At 36.1% G+C, this 17,381-nt stretch overlaps 1 protein-coding gene across 9 annotated transcripts in view; it reads left to right on the plus strand.

Moving 5' to 3' along the window:
- Window positions 1–1,415: 1,415 nt before the first annotated feature.
- Fmr1 (fragile X messenger ribonucleoprotein 1) overlaps window positions 1,416–17,381 on the plus strand; it is a 35,704-nt gene continuing 19,738 nt past the window's right edge. For 4 of the 9 annotated variants that reach the window (XM_052170623.1, XM_052170624.1, XM_052170626.1 and 1 more), the window contains exons 1-5: window positions 1,417–1,702; window positions 9,872–9,924; window positions 12,945–13,038; window positions 15,519–15,590; window positions 15,987–16,135. In XM_052170623.1, the coding sequence (XP_052026583.1) occupies window positions 1,652–1,702; window positions 9,872–9,924; window positions 12,945–13,038; window positions 15,519–15,590; window positions 15,987–16,135 (419 nt within the window). In that variant the 5' untranslated portion in view covers window positions 1,417–1,651. Of the gene's footprint in view, window positions 1,703–9,871; window positions 9,925–12,944; window positions 13,039–15,518; window positions 15,591–15,986; window positions 16,136–17,381 lie in introns of all 9 variants that reach the window. The other 5 variants (XM_052170625.1, XM_052170627.1, XM_052170628.1 and 2 more) reach the window with 2 other exon arrangements.

A 17,381-nucleotide genomic window follows, 5' to 3' on the forward strand; every position in this document is an offset into this window, starting at 1 on the left:
TATCCAACTGTAAAAGATATATCTACACTTTATAGATTTCATCACAGTTGCAATTCCATATTTATATTTTTCTTCATGTGAATATGTGTAGATATGCATCCATGTGTGTACGTATGGGCACACATATGCCCCAGGATATGTGTGGAGGTCAAAGGACAACTTCCAATGCAGTTCTTGCCTTCTACTCAGGGACAGAGACTCTCTTTTTGTTGTTCAAAGCTAGATACAGCACCCTGGCCTGTGAACTTCTGGGGAACCAACTTTGTGGGAATGCTTACTTAGGCACTTAGGCCCAGCTTTATATGGATTCTAGGAATTTGAAAATTCAGTATTTCATGCTCACATAGCAAATGTTTTACTCCCTCGAGCCACCTTTCCAGCCCCACACTTACAGTTTTGAGAAGCTGAATTTTGCCCATCTACTCATGTAGCTTTCAATTTTCAACAGTGACAGTTTTTTGCTGCTACCTCACCAAGGACTCACTGGTACTTACTACAGTGCTTGGCACATTCAATGAACTTCTCAGTTGGATGCAAGCCTTCTGGATTAAGGGAGCATGGGTCAGACTGGATATAAGCCCAGTACAGAGGCCGAAGAGGGGAAAGGCTATTTTGGTTCTGCTATAGAAAAGCAAAGGCAGAGAGCTGCATGACTGTTTTGCTGATGCCCTCCCTCTGGTACACTTAGAAGAGGCAGAAGTCAAGTAAAAGGAAATTAACAAGTGTATCTCTCTCTCTCTCTCCTCTTTTTATTACGAATTCCAAGTAAAAGTATGAACGGAAACGTGCAGGACAGCACTGTCTGAGAAAGTGATAACATTTCCTGAAGTTCTGGCACACCCTATAGGCCCTTAAAAAATACTCAAAGTTCCCACAATACTTCCCCAAACATCTAGGTAGTAGAGCAGTGATGTACTTTGCACTCTGGCCATAAGGGTCCCAGAAGACGGGGTCAATGTGGTTATCACTGTTCCTAGATCAAAGTGTTCTCCAATCGAATTTACCATTTTTTTGGCTTCCCCTCTCGCCCCGACTTCCAGTTCAGACAGGTCCCAAGCCAGTGCGGTGAGAAATCTACCCAAAGCCCCTCCACTTCTGGTCGGGCCCCACTTTCAACAACTGGAGGCCGTTTCCCATGATCTCGCTTCCTCCTGTATAGAAGAGGCCTCTAGTCCCTGCGGAGGGCCATAGGCAGAGAGACCTGTTACTACCCTTTAAGCTTTCCCGCCTTTCTCTGCGTGCGCGCGCCAAAGGGTGCGCCCCGGTACCCTGGCAGGTACCTAGGAGGGCGCATGCGCGTGCTTGGCTGCCCAGGAGGAGAAGAGGGCGGAGCGGAGGGGGCGGGGTCAAAGGGGAGGGGCTGTGCTGGTCACATGATGTCGTTTGACTGTTTACAGGAGGCGCGGCTGAGCCCTCCGCCTCAGTCAGTCAGGCGCTGGGGAGCGTTTCGGTTTCACTTCCGGTGAGGGGCCGCGCCTGAGAGGGCGGGCAGTGAAGCCAACGGACGGCGAGCGCGGGCGGTGGCAGTGACGGCGGCGCCGCTGCCGGGTGGCGTGCGGTAACGCGGCGGCGGCGGCGGCGACGGCTGGGCCACGAGCGCCTGCAGCCCACCTCTCGGAGGCGGGCTCCCGGCTCGAGGACGGACGAGAAGATGGAGGAGCTGGTGGTGGAAGTGCGGGGCTCCAATGGCGCTTTCTACAAGGTAACCGGCTACCGGACAGGCCCGGTCCTCGGCCTCCCTCCCTCCCTTGTGTCCAGGGCGGCGGGCGGGCCCCTCAGGCACGGTGGGAGCGGCGGGCTGTCGGTTGTGTGGGAGCGGCGGAGTCGGGGCCTAGAGCCCGCCTCAGCGCTCTGACTCCCGCCTGAGGCCCCGGCGCCTGGCAGAACGCGAAAGGAGCCCGGGGAGCTGAGGGCGATTGAGCGGCCGAGTTCGGTCAGCTAAGCGAGAATGCGAGGGCAGGGGATCTGGCCATAGGGCCGGTGCCGCTGGAAGTAGCAGCAGCGGCTTAGTCCTGCTTTCCCAAATAATCCTCTCCCAGTGGGTTCGGGGCCTGACGCGCGGGGAGCCGTGAGGGAAACGGGGGAGCCTCAGCCCCGCCGCCCCCTGCCCTGCGGGACGGCCGTTAGGAGTCTTGGGCTCCCGGTTTTTGGCCCACAGTCCAGACTTTGGAGAGCTCCCCGGTTCTGGGCGAGGGGTGTGGAGGGAGTAGTAAGAAGCTATAGGCAGCCCGGAATCACAATGGCTCTTTAGTGGCCTCTTTGTGAATTTCGAAGGAGGGTTTTAGACCTAAAAGTTTCTGAAAGACCATGACATCTGAGAGCCGTTTAAACCGCTAGCCAAAGCCGATATCCACGGCCTCCTAGCCTCTTAACCAACTGGGAGAAATTCAGGGATACGCATGTTGCGCCTTCTAAAAATATTACTAAGTCTGCTTATTTTAAATTTTCCTTTGTGTTTAAGTTCTCAAGGACCCGAATTTGTGCCACAGAACTTCAGGAAATTAACGGGGACTGTAGGATTGCTACTGAATTTTTACCAGGACGGTTTAGAATGTCTGTTCTGTGCGCTGAAGTGTATAAACTTGAGTATATTCGCTTTGACTTTGGCAGTGTTGTAGTTGGCTATATTCTTGAGGTTTTAAATAAGGCATTCATGGAACTACTGAGAGTTTTTTATACCATTGAGTATCAAGTAACATCGTATAATTTTAAAGGAATCTTAAAATATATGTACTGTAGTATGATTCTTGATACTGCAATGTAGATCTAGCAATGTTATAGAGTCTCCTTTTTTCAATGTTTAAAAGCTCTGTAAGGCCCACCTCACTAGAATATTTTATTAACAGAAGGTGCATGAAGAAGGAAGCATGAAAAGTAGCTTTTGCCATTGTCCAGCAGTTTTAAGTTTATTGTAGAATAACTTGGACATTTCAAATGCGACATACTAGGCTAAACTCAGGAAAAGTGACTTGGTAAATTGCTTTTTATGGAGACATTGACTGGAAGATAATTACTGAATGAGGGAAGTTTGTAAAATACTTGTTTATACTAAAATATATCCTTTTTGTTGTATATTGAAGGAGACAGAACACAGCATTTATGTTACTAATTTTATCAGTGCAGTTTTTTTTTTTTAATTTGCTGTAATAAAAAATGTTCCAGTTAGTTTGGGTTAGTTTGCATTAGAAGATTTCTAGGTTCTAGAATGACAGTTTTAGTTGCTAGAGTTGGGGCACTGAGACACAGATGAGCAAGGGATAATACTTAAGTAGTATTTTGTTCATCTCTAATACCAGCTTAGATTTGAGTCCACTGTTAGTGGCTTTTAATGAAGTTGGCTTGCCATGTAAGACAAGTAGCACATCCTACTCTTGAAGGATTTCTTGGCCCCAGTAATTTTGCTTGAAAACTGAGTGGAAATTTTTTTTTAAGTGCTCTGTTTTCACTATTAATCCCCTGGCTCTTTTCCTGGCATTGTTTTTCAGCAACTTCTTAATTTGAAGGTGAACAAAAAGGAATAGGTTATAAATTATCCTTTGATTCCCTGAGGGGTCACGTAGTACTTTTTCTAAATGTTGAAAAATTGCTATTGTGTTTAAATTTGGTTTTGGTGGGGTTTGTTTTGTTTTGTTACGTTTCAACTGGTCTATATTAAGAGAAGGGTACTGAGTATCCTGAAAAAGGTTTAAATTTTACATCACTTCGAATATTGACTGGAAACATAAAGTGGAGACATGCTGAGTTGTTTTCTGGTGAAACTGATAACACAGATGAGAAGTAAAGACCATTATGGAAAAACAAGGGACCTTGTTCATTAAATTGGTAGAAATAAAAAATTTAAAACGAAGTAAGTCAAATTCAATATAATTGAATTTAGTCTTTGATTTGCTTTCTAGAACTACTGTATTGTAAAGGATAGTTATACATCCCCTGAGCACATTAAGTTTACAGAATAACTATATAGAACACATTGTAGGGATGATTTGATTCTTTCTCTAAATGATCACTAAAATGAAGATTTCAAATTCACAAAGCATGCTTCTGGCATGGTAACGGCCAACCAGTTCTAGTTTGGATTTTTTTCTATTGCTGTTTAATTTTTAAAATTATTAGATTTATTTGTGACTATGAGGGTGAGTGGATGCTTATTTACATCTCATGCCAAATTTGTCAGAGGACACATTTCAGGAGTTGTCTGTCTCCACCATGTGGCTACTGGGGATGGAACTCAGGTCTGCAAGCCTTTACCTTCTGAGCCATTTCAAGACCTGGCTCTTTTTTTGGTGTTTATTTTTTAAAATTTGAAAGTTAGGCTTAGTACTCACCAGGGCTTCTACTTTTAGGCCTTTTTGTTTGTTTGTTTGTTTGTTTGTTTGTTTTTGGTAATTTTGTTGTTTAACCTGGAAAAAGTTGGTAACATGCACTAGTTTTTGAGCCTTTCAGACCTGTTATATTTAAAATCTGAAGAAACTTTGATTTGTGTCTCACATGATCTTTAAAAAGCATTGCTTAAAACAGTAATGTTGCAAAGCACTTCTATACATCTTTATTCAAGATGCATCTGCCCCTTGTAGGTTTTTTTTGTGTATTACAGTTTGAGTATGTTGAGAATGATAATGCATTAACTTCATTTTGATATAGAATGTGTGCCATTCAGATGTGAGAGTACTCCATATGCAAAGATTTCTAGGTTTCATATTCTAGTATAAAAATTAGTAAACCATGTTAAAGATATATACAAAACTTTTAAATTTCAAGCTATAATGGCTAATATCTAATTATGTGTAATTATGCAAATTCACAAATATATTGTCATCTTAGTTTTAAGCCCAGCATCTGAGAATAGACTCCCATTAGCTGAATATTGTTACCATATATAGTACTTTATTGATACACAATAATATACATTTGAAGTCTTTTAATGCCAGGTTTGGTGGATCACACCTGTAATCCTAGCACCTGGGAGGCATTGGCTAGTGGATCTCTTGAGTTGCATGCCAGCCAGGGCTACGTAGTAAGACCCTATCTTTAAAGGGGGAGGGGGTTACAAAGTATTTAGTGCTCAGCGTATATATTATTTTAGCTACATTGGCTTGTAGAAATACATGATTTACCACAAACTTTCACAAGCTTTAGAAATTTATAAGCCTACATAAAATTTAAATAAACTCACATTCATGGTTTTCTCTGAAATCTAGCAATCTTCAAGTATCGGTGTTAATTTGCATGTTAAAGAAATGAATGATGTAAATTACCATATTTTATCTTCCTAAATCAACATATCCTTTGTAAGATTTTGTGTCTTTGTAAATGCAACACCCCACCTTGAAAATGTCCAATTCCAGTTCTATACTCATGTATTTTGATAACCTCAAAATTACTAATTTTATGCAGTGTAGTACTTAGGAGCTCAGATTCTGGCCTACTCTGGGAGATGGTGGGGATCATGGTTATGGTAATAGTTATTACCAAGTGTGGAGTCTTAGGCACTACTTTGCCTCTATTAATTTCCTCCCAATGTTTTAATTTATTTAAGGGGCATAGATATTCAGGGAGATGAGATAATTACTAGTGCTTGTCAGGATGCTGAAAGTTTTGGATCTGGGATTTGAAATCAGACTTTTAACAATGAAGTGATAAAATTCAGCTTGAAGAAATAAAGTAGATTCTATTTGTTGCCCACTTTTCAATTTCATTATAATTATACTTTGCTCATATTTGTTACTATGGCATTGCCTTAGCATCCCGTAACTACAATTGTATAATTGTTTTTTAAACTGGACACAAAGATGTCATTAATCTCCAGTTAATGTATCAGTATTCATTTTTATTAACCCTTCTGGTTTGAAATAATTTCCTATAAATTCTTATTAAGGAAAGATACGATTACAAAGCTTTGACTCTGCTGTGAAACTTGCTTTTGTTAGTTACCCTAGGAACTCACTAAACCTGAAAAACTGTAACTTATATGAACAGTATATAAACATCAGGAAAACAGGTCAGTAGATGCTGTTTTCTTTGTAACTGATGTCTTTAGTCAGAGTGAATCATATTCTTAGAACTTATGGAAGAACTATTGTTTTATTGTTCATTCTTTTATATTGCTAGGGCCTGCATGTGAAGTGGGGAGAGTAAAAGTTCACTGTATATATGAAACCTTGGGTTTGACTCGCACATCTTATATGTCCCTGTAATTTAGCTCTAGGAGGAAAGTGTTTTACCTACATGTATGTCTGTGCACCAAGGAAGTTATAAAAGAGGGTATCAGGTCCCCTGGGGTTAGATGTACAGATTGTTATGAGCTGGAATATAGGTACTAGATTTTCTAACCCCTAGTTTGATATCTTAAAACTTAAGCTATGTGAAGAAGTCTTAAAGGAATAAAAGTTTACCCAAATACGACTGGACTTTTTGTTCTTTCTGCACCAGTTTAATAAAGTAGTGTTTACATTAGATAGTTCTGGTTATTATATATCCTCTGGCTATGACTTGGCCCAGTTGTCATTAAATGGGGGATGCTATGATGACTTAATTTTTGTTTTTCCCCTGGTGAACAACCTTAGTGTGTTTGGTCACTGCTTTTTTTAATCTTTTTTTTTCAAAAGATTACCATTATTATTTAGTAATTTTGTCAAACTATTCCTTCTTGGTGTATCTTACTTTTTAAGCCTTTACCCTTTATTTGACTGTTGATACTTTCATTTAGTTTCCTAAATAGCAGTGTTTGGATCTGTCATGATTATCAATGGATAAGTCTTATCTCTCCTTAGGAAAACATTAGCACTGTCGAGTGACTGACTGCCTGTAGAGAACTGTATGTAATCTTTAGTCCTGCCCTTAAGAACTTCTGGTTTGATAGCTTCATTAAAGCCTTTTTAAAGTATAGAGGGAGAATTTAACATTCTGAAATACAAAGGCATTTATAGTTCTGTATCTTTTATGAAAATTATATATGTATATAGTTACATTACAACTTTAAAAGGCTGGTCTAGGTCTTTAGTTAAAAAATGAGGAATCTGAGGTTCCTAAATCCTGCAACTGTTATGTGATAGAGCCAAGATTTTAGAGCCTATATTTAATTCATAACAAAACTCAACCTCTAAGTTCTCTGATCCCATTAATAGCCCTACATTTCAGGTGCGGTGAAACTCTTTGAGCATTCATCTAATCTGCCTTTGAGTATATCACAGAAATCTTCTCAACCTGTTGTTTTTACAAACATCAACTTATCATGATAGGAAAGAATCACAGCAAAATGAAGTTTTTCAAGTTGGTAGATGAGGTGATAGCTCTCTAGAGAAACCCTATGAATGAGTTAAGAGAGAGGTTTTAAAAAAGAAGTATGATAAGAACACATAGAAAGATATAAAATCTGTGGGGGAGATTTGCTAAAAGACTTTAGAACTGACAGGATGTCTTGTCTTTACTGTGTGTGCAGGGCAGAGTCCACAGATGGGATTCTTTTATTTACTTAGTAAAGCAGTAACCAGAAGGTATTAAATGCCTTCTATATCAGTTACAATGCAAACAGTGACTAAAACGACTGATTTTTGAAACAATCATGCAAATATCTATACATAGATAAGCCTCATTAACACTGTGGCACTGGCTCTGTGGGGATGCGATGATTACTCAAACTATTTCTGACACTTTTCATCCAGAATTATATTCTAGGACTGTGAAAACATTTCTTTTTGCCTCTTTTATTTTTTGGCTTTTTTGCTCTCTCTCTCTCTCTCTCTCTCTCTCTCTCTCTCTCTCTCTCTCTCTCTCTCTGTTATACCATTTACAGCTCTCCTTTGAAAGAACACTTCATTTTTAGGAAATAGGCAAATGTACTGAATGCATAATGATTAAACTAGATAATAATTTAGGCAAGTAAGGAGAAAAAAAGAATACAGCCATATAGTATAGCCATAAGACTAAGGCTGACTTTTATGGTTAGTTTGAAAACTCTTAACTCTGTAAATGTAAATAAAGCAATAGGGCATGCTACAATAGCCATTGATCCATCCATAGCTCTTGAACACTCAAAATGTGACAGGTGTATGGGTGACCGAATTTAATTGTAATTAATTTTAATGTAAATAGCCATAGGTCATTTCTGGCTACCATAGACAATACAAACAGCAAAGACCAGCTTTTGAAAGACTTTGCTTTGCAAAGGACAATTTTCCACCCAACTGTACCAAAGTTCGGTTTGCTGACTAAAGAGTTTAACTTTTTCAGTATATACTGTACTCTAAAGAACTAGTACTGTTACATACACTGTTGTACTGTTGCCAAGGCATGCAAACATCATACAGCTTTCAAAGATTATGAGGACAGTGGTTACCTTTTCCTGTTTTTAGTAAATGAAGGATAATAGATGTCTTGATTTTAGATGGCAGTCTAATAATCTCCCCCAGAAATACATTATTAACTTGGTATTAGCTTCTGTCTGAGGACAAAGGACACCTTCCTCTTCTCCATAATTTTATTCTATAATATATAAAACAAAGGTCCTGAGTGAACTGTTCTCACAACTTTTAATTCAAAATCAGGTACAGTTATTGTTGAATAGGATAAACAATTCCTTAGCACACTGGATGCATGCTTGCTTATGAAATAGGCTATATACTAAAGTATCAGAATAATAGTAAACCACAGTTGTTCAAATATATTGTAAAATTTTTAATCATTTAAATACATATGGGAAATAAACAACATAAGATGGATGGGAAGAAAATTTGGATTCATCGTTATTTAAACCTGTAAATATAAGGATATATTGTGCCTGCTCCCTGCAGCTTATGGACTCATAGTTCATATTCCTGCTGTTTGAAGTCTCCTTTGTATTGTTGGCTTTATATCATCATTTAGGGGCTCCCAATAGGGATTTTATCCCTGATACACATATTGCTTGTCTGGCCTCTGATATTACTTTTGCAAATTGGGTGGGACTTTCCATAATTTTTATTATACATGTAAAAGCTGGTAGTCACCAAGGTGTGCTGCCAGTGCCATATTGCTGAAATGAATCCTGGGGAAATAACTTTGTCACTAGTTTGAGCAGGGTTTGCTGGTGCTGCTGTCTTCTCAAGGGAAGATTTATTGCTTGAGTTGTATTCTTCCGTCTCAGCTTTCTTATTGATTTTTTTTTTTTTTTTTTTTTTTTTTTTTTTTTTTTTTTTTACAATCTCAAGATGCTTTTTGTTGTCTTTCTCTATCCTCTACTGTCTTTGGCTAGTTTGTCCTTATACTTTAAGGGTCAGTAGAAACGTCACCTTTCCAGTATATCTTCCCTTTTCAAAGTAATGGCACTACCAAAAAACAGACCTTACACCAGGGCTAGGAGAGGAACATCTTAGGCAGCAGTCCACTTACTTAGTAGATGTTCATTGAATTCATTCTAAGTATTTTCGAGATAATAGTGCATAATCTAAATTTAAGTTAGTTGCAGTTTCTACCTGAATTGAAACCTAAAAAGCAAATAGAAGATAGGTAAGTGAAAAGAGGAAAAGGTCAATAGAGCACTTATGGATAAGTTACGGGCATATTTTTACTGCTAGGCATGTGGTTCTAGAATAAGTTTCTTAATTTTTAATAATGTAGCCTAAAGTGTACCTCTAACTTCATACTCAACACTAAATTTCCATGGCCAGTGTAGCAATCTCTTTGAGATGCTAAACTCTGAGACAAATTTTCTTATTTAGTATTATATTATTTGTAGTCCTAAAGCCTAATATATAGTACCTAGCAAAATAGATTGGTGAAGAAAGGGACATCAGAAACTGATTTTCAACGATTCATTTTATTCTTAAATATCTCTAAAATTTAATTTCAGAGCTCTTCAAGCTTAAAAGTTAATTTGTTGTGGTTTTCCTTGCAGGCATTTGTAAAAGATGTCCATGAAGATTCTATAACAGTTGCTTTTGAAAACAAGTAAGTTTCTCACTATATAATCTTAATGTTGAAGACTTTTAATGTTTTATACCCATTCCTTTTTTCCTCGTTTTGCAAAATAAATTCTGATTTGAGTGTTTTTTCCTATTACAAAATGAGGTTCCCAGAGAACTCAGTATTAAATCAGTGGGAGGCCCTCTTTTGCTAATGATTGACTTCAGAGATCCTTACTATATAATCTTGATCCTTAAGTCCATTTGATTATGAAAACAAAAATACATTCTTCTCAATGAGCTGAAAGTTTAAACAGTTTGTGGGAATTTATGGATGTTTACAATAAAAATGGTTGTAGATTTTATATTGATTTTTAATTATATGGTTGATTTTACTAGAAGAAATTATGCTTTCTTATTAGGTTATTTTTATTTTTTTATATATTTTTAATCAATAATAATGGCAGGTAATCATTACTGCTTTTTGTTTCTAGATCATAAAATAATACTTAAAGATCTAGGAATATGGGCTATATGAAAAAGTCAATAGTATAAATATTATCATTTCATTGGTTGATAAATTATATCTCAGTAAATCTCCCAAACTTCAGTCGGTGACACAGTTACTGAGCAATAAAACAAATACCTTGCTTCTAAAATATTAAGGATAGACCTGTATTTCACTGTCTATAAAAATCTGAAGTTAGACCATAAGCTTAGATTCTTTAAGCTATCAATAGGACAAAGTAGTAACCTTTGATGCCTGATACACATTTAGAAGGATATAGATGAAAGCACTAACAGAATATTAAACCCTGTTCAGTGCTCCAGACTAATAATGTTAGTCTACAAGTTTGAATAGAATATCTTTGCCTGAATGTGTAAAGACAAAAGTTCCATAATTGCCTTTTTACTTTTTAAGTATCCATCATTAAACAATAGACAAGTATAATATCACACATCTATTGAAGGTATCATGGGTAATTTGGGGGATAATCTTTTTTTTGTATTTAAACTATTATTTTTACTTTAATTATGTTCATGAATGTGTATCTGTGTGAGTATGTGCAACAAGAGTGCAGATGTTAATGGAGGCTAAAGGCATCAAATCTCTGGAGCTGGAGTTAGAGGCATTTATTTGTAAGTTGCCCAACAAGGAGGCTGAGAACAAATTAAGATTCGCTGTAGAAATTATTTAATTGCTAAGCCATGCTTTTAGCTTCATTGCGATTATATTTTTATCTGCTTATTTCCTTCACTAGTAAAACACTGTTTTCAAAAATAGTCATTTTGATTCACTACTCTTAGTTTCTCCTATGAACTGTAAACTATTAAGCAGAATCTTTTTTCTTTGTGTGCTTCTTTTTTTGGCTTCTATCTAAAAAGGGGGATGAAGGAAGAAAAAGATTCATCGGGAAAATGTAAAAGGAAGCACAGTATATTTCATAGAATAGGATCCTTTCTTTTAGAAAGAATAGCTTAGTTTTTAACCTTCTGTATTTAACATCTTTGTATCTGTACTTAAAGATACAAAGTCTTTGTTAAAGTTAAAGTCATTGTTACTTCTTTAGAACCAAGATATTTATGTTTTGCATTTGTGTATCTGACAGTTTGTAACATGTTGAAAGTCACTAGTTATCAGTGGATACAACTGAAATGTATCTGACAGTTTGTAACAAGTTAAAAGTCACTAGTTATCAGTGGATACAACTGAAATGTATCTGACAGTTTGTAACAAGTTAAAAGTCACTAGTTATCAGTGGATACAACTGAAATGTATCTGACAGTTTGTAACAAGTTAAAAGTCACTAGTTATCAGTGGATACAACTGAAATGTATCTCACAGTTTGTAACAAGTTAAAAGTCACTAGTTATCAGTGGATACAAGAAAGCCTTTCTGCTTTATTTTAATTATACTCTTTCCAAATATATTCATAAGTTACAGGAGGAGTCAGTCTAATTTCATCACTCAACAGATTTTCACAAATTCTGACTTATTTGTCCTCTTGTGCAATATTTCTTGTAAACAGAAAGGAAAAAAAGACAAATAAATATTCCTCAACAGTTTTATTAAAATATCCTATATCAAAATATAGACATTTTATGAAGCTAGTAAGATTACTCAGCAGCAGTTAAGGATACTTGCTGTTCTTACAAAGGACTGTTATTCAGTTCTCCACACCTGAAACTTTAGTTCCAGGCTATCTGATACTCTCTTCTGGCCTCTCCACGCACATTCATAGACACGTAGGCACAGAAGTTTTTATACAGAACAGATCTGTTTTCTTAATGGAAAAAGTAACTGCTCTAAGAGATTGAATCATCTAGTGTCCTTATAAAATTTGTTACTTGGTATTTTATGTCTTTGTAAGTAAAAAAAAAAATGGTGTTTTAAAACTATGCAGTATTTTAAATTAAGAAATTAGACAATTTAATTGAACTCCTGTAGGCTGTCTGCATTGGGTTTCTATGGTTTAGGAGACACCCCCCCCCCCCACCAACCCAGTCCATGCTGATACATCGGTAGATCAGCATCCAGCTACCTATGGCAAGAATTGACTACCTCGTGGGATCTAAAATTTAAAGGGGGACAAGTGAGTCAAGAATTGCTAATGTGCTGACTGCCATTTTGCTTTGGGAAGTAGAGAATAGTTTCTGTGGTTGATGGAATGTAGTCAGAATTATTTTGCAAGTAGAACTATGTTGATGATAATACTAACAATTGTCAATACTAATTGCAATAAGCATCAAAGGAATTTCTGTTATAAATGTGGGTTTTAAAAGTCTGAGTTAAAATTATTAGAAGAAAAACCTTTTTAATAATAATTTTGATCTGTTGTCTTTAGAAAAACTTATGTGGAAACCCAAGTTGCTATGCTGCATGTAGATTTCTTTTAAATGTCTGTATATTGCCATTATGCACTGCTCAGCAAAAACTGGCCATTTGAAGGCATTTGCTTCTCTAAACCAGGAAAAGAGTCACACTTAACCAAAGGTGATTGCAGCATGTTCACTGTTTGCATTAAACACCAAAAGCATGTCAAATAATATTTTGTTTATTTTCAGCTGGCAGCCAGACAGACAGATTCCATTCCATGATGTGAGATTCCCACCACCTGTAGGTTATAATAAAGATATAAACGAAAGTGATGAAGTTGAGGTGAGTTCCCCAAGCCGTGAAATAACCAAGGACTGAGGGCATCTGTGTAATTTTCTCTTAAAATATGCCTTGCTTTTAACAGTATTTAAACTACCTTGAGTGTTAAAGTTGAAATGGGCATATTCTTTTGAGTATCCCTTTTAGTTAATGATTTGAAATGTTATATGGTACTTATATTTGGCTATTCAGCCACACTCAGGGAATATCTTGTTATTGTTCCAAGTTCCTTTACCCCATTAGTATACCTTTGCCATATCTCTAAATCTTTGTGTAGATAATACTTTTTATATTTGTTACTATTCTATTCACTTTTTAAGCAAAATGAATTTGGAAAAATAGTTTTACAAAGGAAAGTAATAATTCTAACAAAGTATGAATATGATATTCTATGCCTATGATCTTCAGCCCTTATGAGGTGGAGGTTGGAGGATCAGGAATTTATAGTTCATCATTGGCTACATAGCAAGTTAGAAGCCAGTTCTTCATGCATGTGAGCCTTACCTCTAAAGGAATTTTTTTTAAGAATTCTAGAGCCAGTTGTGGTGGCACATGGCCTTTAAATCCAGCACTCAGGAAACTGGCATGTGGACCTCATGAATTCAAGGTCCACCAGGTCTATGGTACTGAGTTCTAGAACAACCAAGTCTACATAAAGAGACCCTGTTTAAAATAAACAAACAAAAGAACTAATTTTATTTGATAGACTAGTAATCTAAAATTAATTTTAGTAGTAGTAATCTTTCTGATATATATTTTTAAACCTATAACTTTTCTATCACGTATATAGCCCAAATGTCCTTTTATAGGGCATACTGTGAACTACCTGCTCATCTACCATTGAGCTTTTGGAATAAAAGGTGCTGTTGAAACTCAATCAAAATCATTGTACTTGCGATTCTCTACTCATTTAAAATTGGTTTTGTATTAAACTTTGTCCTTATAGTCTTATTTATCTTACAATTTTATAGTCTCTTTTACTTCCTACTTCCTAAGCCTGATTTTGAGATCTTTTTAAAAATGCATTGTTTTTTTTACAGTTTCATGCATATTTATAGTATGAAGAAAGCAAATAAATAGGTACTTGTTAGAGGTAAGCAACATGAAGTTAGGTCCTTAATGCTAATTTTCTTCTCAGGCTATCAGGTACATCAAAATGGGACAGTCTTCTTCCTTTGATGAGGTTATATTCTAGCTGGAATAGTTAATGTCATAACAGGTGAAAGTTATATGAAGGAAGAGAAAGCTAAATGGAAGATAATACTGGGGCAGCAATGGTATTTCAGGGTCTAGTTGGAGGTCTCTGAATGTTCAAACCTGTGTTCTTTTCTCTGCAATTTAAATGAGAAATAACATACTTTTTATTAGCCTAAAACTGTACTTAGTGTATTCTGGGTTTGGCTTTACAAGAAATCTTAATTGTAAATACAGATGTCATCTAAACCTCTGTGGGTCTTTAAGCTGCTGGTATGGCTGAGTAAATATGGGTACTTGTTCCCAGGGCTGATGATCTGAGTTAGATCCCCAGAACTGGCATGGTAGAAGGAAAGACCAACCTGGGGATTGTCCTCTGACCTCCACATGTGTACCCATAATATTACCAAGTAAATAGATGTGTCCTTTCTTTTTCAAAAACCCTTGGGTATCTCCTTCCCTGTGGTCTTCTTGCTGTGTTAAAGGCCAGTTTATGTGTTTGTTTCTATGGTAAGACTTTGGAGGGGTAAAGAATATCATTTTGTTTTTTCAACTTAGTTGCATGACAGTTGAAGCCCAATGAAATGCATTATAAAGCTTACTCCAGAAGCTAGTGAGATGACACAGCAGATCATGGAGCTTAAGTTCTATTGCAAATGAACTTGAAGTGGTTTCCTTAGAGATAATTACTAGAGCTGAAATTAGTAGTGTATGAAAGCCAGAAAAGTGATATTCAAAGATTGCCAGAATAAATTTATCCATTTTCATGGAGAGGGGGAGCCAGAAAAGCAGAGTAGCCTTCAGAAGAGATGAAGGCTAGGACCCTAGTGAGCTGAGCGATCATTAGTGAACAGGTGAACAGGTAGTTGTTAGTGAACAGGTAGTTGTCACCTTTGTCTATAACTTTGGATTGGTTTTATTATTTTTTTAATAAAATAAAATGATGCTTACATGATTTCAGATACATTTTTGTAGATCATTGAATACCTACAGAAGAAAATCTAGTCATGTAATGGATAACAGCTTTTCTCAAGTGTCCATGTCAAGAGTACTAAATATTACTGACATAGATCAGAGAAGTAAGCAAAGTGCTTTTAACCGTGAGTTCTCAAGTTGTTTCCAATTATGTATCTTTGTCTAAGTCAACATAAATATACAGTTTGGTTGAAGTCATATGGCATATGATTTCAAAGATACATAAGGACTTTTTAAGATGTCCTCAATGTCTATTGTCTGCTGCTTCTGAATTATGTTAATCATGAATATTCTGTTTTATAATTTTTATGTAGGTTTATTCCAGAGCAAATGAAAAAGAACCTTGCTGTTGGTGGTTAGCTAAAGTGAGGATGATAAAGGGTGAGGTAGGAAAATGCATATTTGTTCATACTATTTACATTTTCTAAACCCACATTTTAATTTTGGTGTCTGTTTTGAATTACCGCCTAATTTTAAGTCATTTTATAAAAACATTTTCATGATAGTTTACTATATGCTATTTGTTTCTATTGATTAAAGTCCCCCCCCCCAAGAGTTTATATTTTAAAATGATAGGAGCTAGGCATGGTGATCTATCCCCTTAATCCCAGCACTAAGTGGCTGAGTCACAAAAATCAGGGTTCAAAGTCATCTGTGGCTATATAGTAATTACTAGGTAATCTGGGCTATTATGAGTTCCTGTCTCAAAAAAATAGTAAAAGTTATGTAGGTTTCCCTTCCTTTAAAAATATGGCTAAGAATGACTTGTTTATTTCTCTCAGTTTTATGTGATAGAATATGCAGCATGTGATGCTACATATAATGAGATCGTCACAATTGAGCGTCTACGATCCGTTAATCCCAACAAACCTGCTACTAAAGATACTTTCCATAAGATCAAGCTGGAGGTGCCAGAAGATTTAAGACAAATGTAAGTTAATATACAAAAAAAAAATGCTATATGACAAAGTGCTAGGAACATGCAAGGGTGTGTATTTTTACAAATACACATTTTTATATGCACATATATAGGTATATATAAATTAAAATATTATGTACAGGTTACTATATATATTTGCATATATAAATTAAGATATTGTATACAGGTTACTAATTCAGAATGTCAATTTTAATATAGTATGTTTTGTATTTGGCAAAAGTACTTTGGTTGCAGTAGTGACGGGAAAAAATTCTTTTTTTCCTAGTTATATAATCAAGCAAGTCCTGTATTTGTTACTTGATATATGGCTAAAGTTTGTAAATCTACATTGAGTTCTGCAAACATATTTTTTCATAAGCTTTTAAGATTTTGAAAATGATAATTCTATCAAAAGTCACATTGTAGACTACAAAGTTTTCTCTTGATGCTTTCCCTTTTAGATAAAATATTTTCAGGACAAATACATACTAAGTTAGAGCTGAAGAGGCTTGGAAAATCCTGTCTCTAATTTTTTATCTGGAATGATGTTAAACACTTCAGATAAGAGATTAATTTTTAAAGGTACAATAAATTTGATGTGGGACTATTACCCTAGATAAATGCCATATTATAATTCAGACTACATAGAAATTCTATTTTTAATTCTAGAGATGATGTATGCAAGTATTATGTTTTCAACTCTATTTCAACAAACATAGCTGCTCTTCTTTAAAAGAAAAACAGAATTAAGATACCCTGTAGTTTATCTTCATAATTTTTCAGTTTGCCTACACAAAATATTGACATATAAAGAAAATCAAGAATTATACAGAAAAAAAGTGATTCCCACAAATGTGGTTTATTCAGCAATCTAATAACCCTGATAGCAATTCCTTAAGAGCATAACTGTTCAGCCAGATATGGTACATACCTGTTGTCTCAACAAGGGAGGTAGAGGCCAGCCTCAATTGTGTAATTGAGTTTAAGACTAATCTAGGATAACATCATGAATGTGCATATGCAGAAACACATGGGTAAATAAATGCTTAAAATAATAGCTAGAGTGACACAGGAGATAGGGGTGATGTAGGTACAGTGTTCATGAATAAAATTTTCCAAAAAATAAAAAATGTGTTAATTAGCTGCTTTTTTTTTTACCCGTTATTGTGTCAAATGTTTGCTCTATTTCACAGATTTACAGTAAAAGAACATTTTTGTAAATAGAGCTAGCATTTTACATAGAAGAAATTTAGTATAA

The sequence above is a fragment of the Apodemus sylvaticus genome, chromosome X, assembly GCF_947179515.1.
Source record: "Apodemus sylvaticus chromosome X, mApoSyl1.1, whole genome shotgun sequence".
NCBI lineage: Eukaryota > Metazoa > Chordata > Mammalia > Rodentia > Muridae > Apodemus > Apodemus sylvaticus.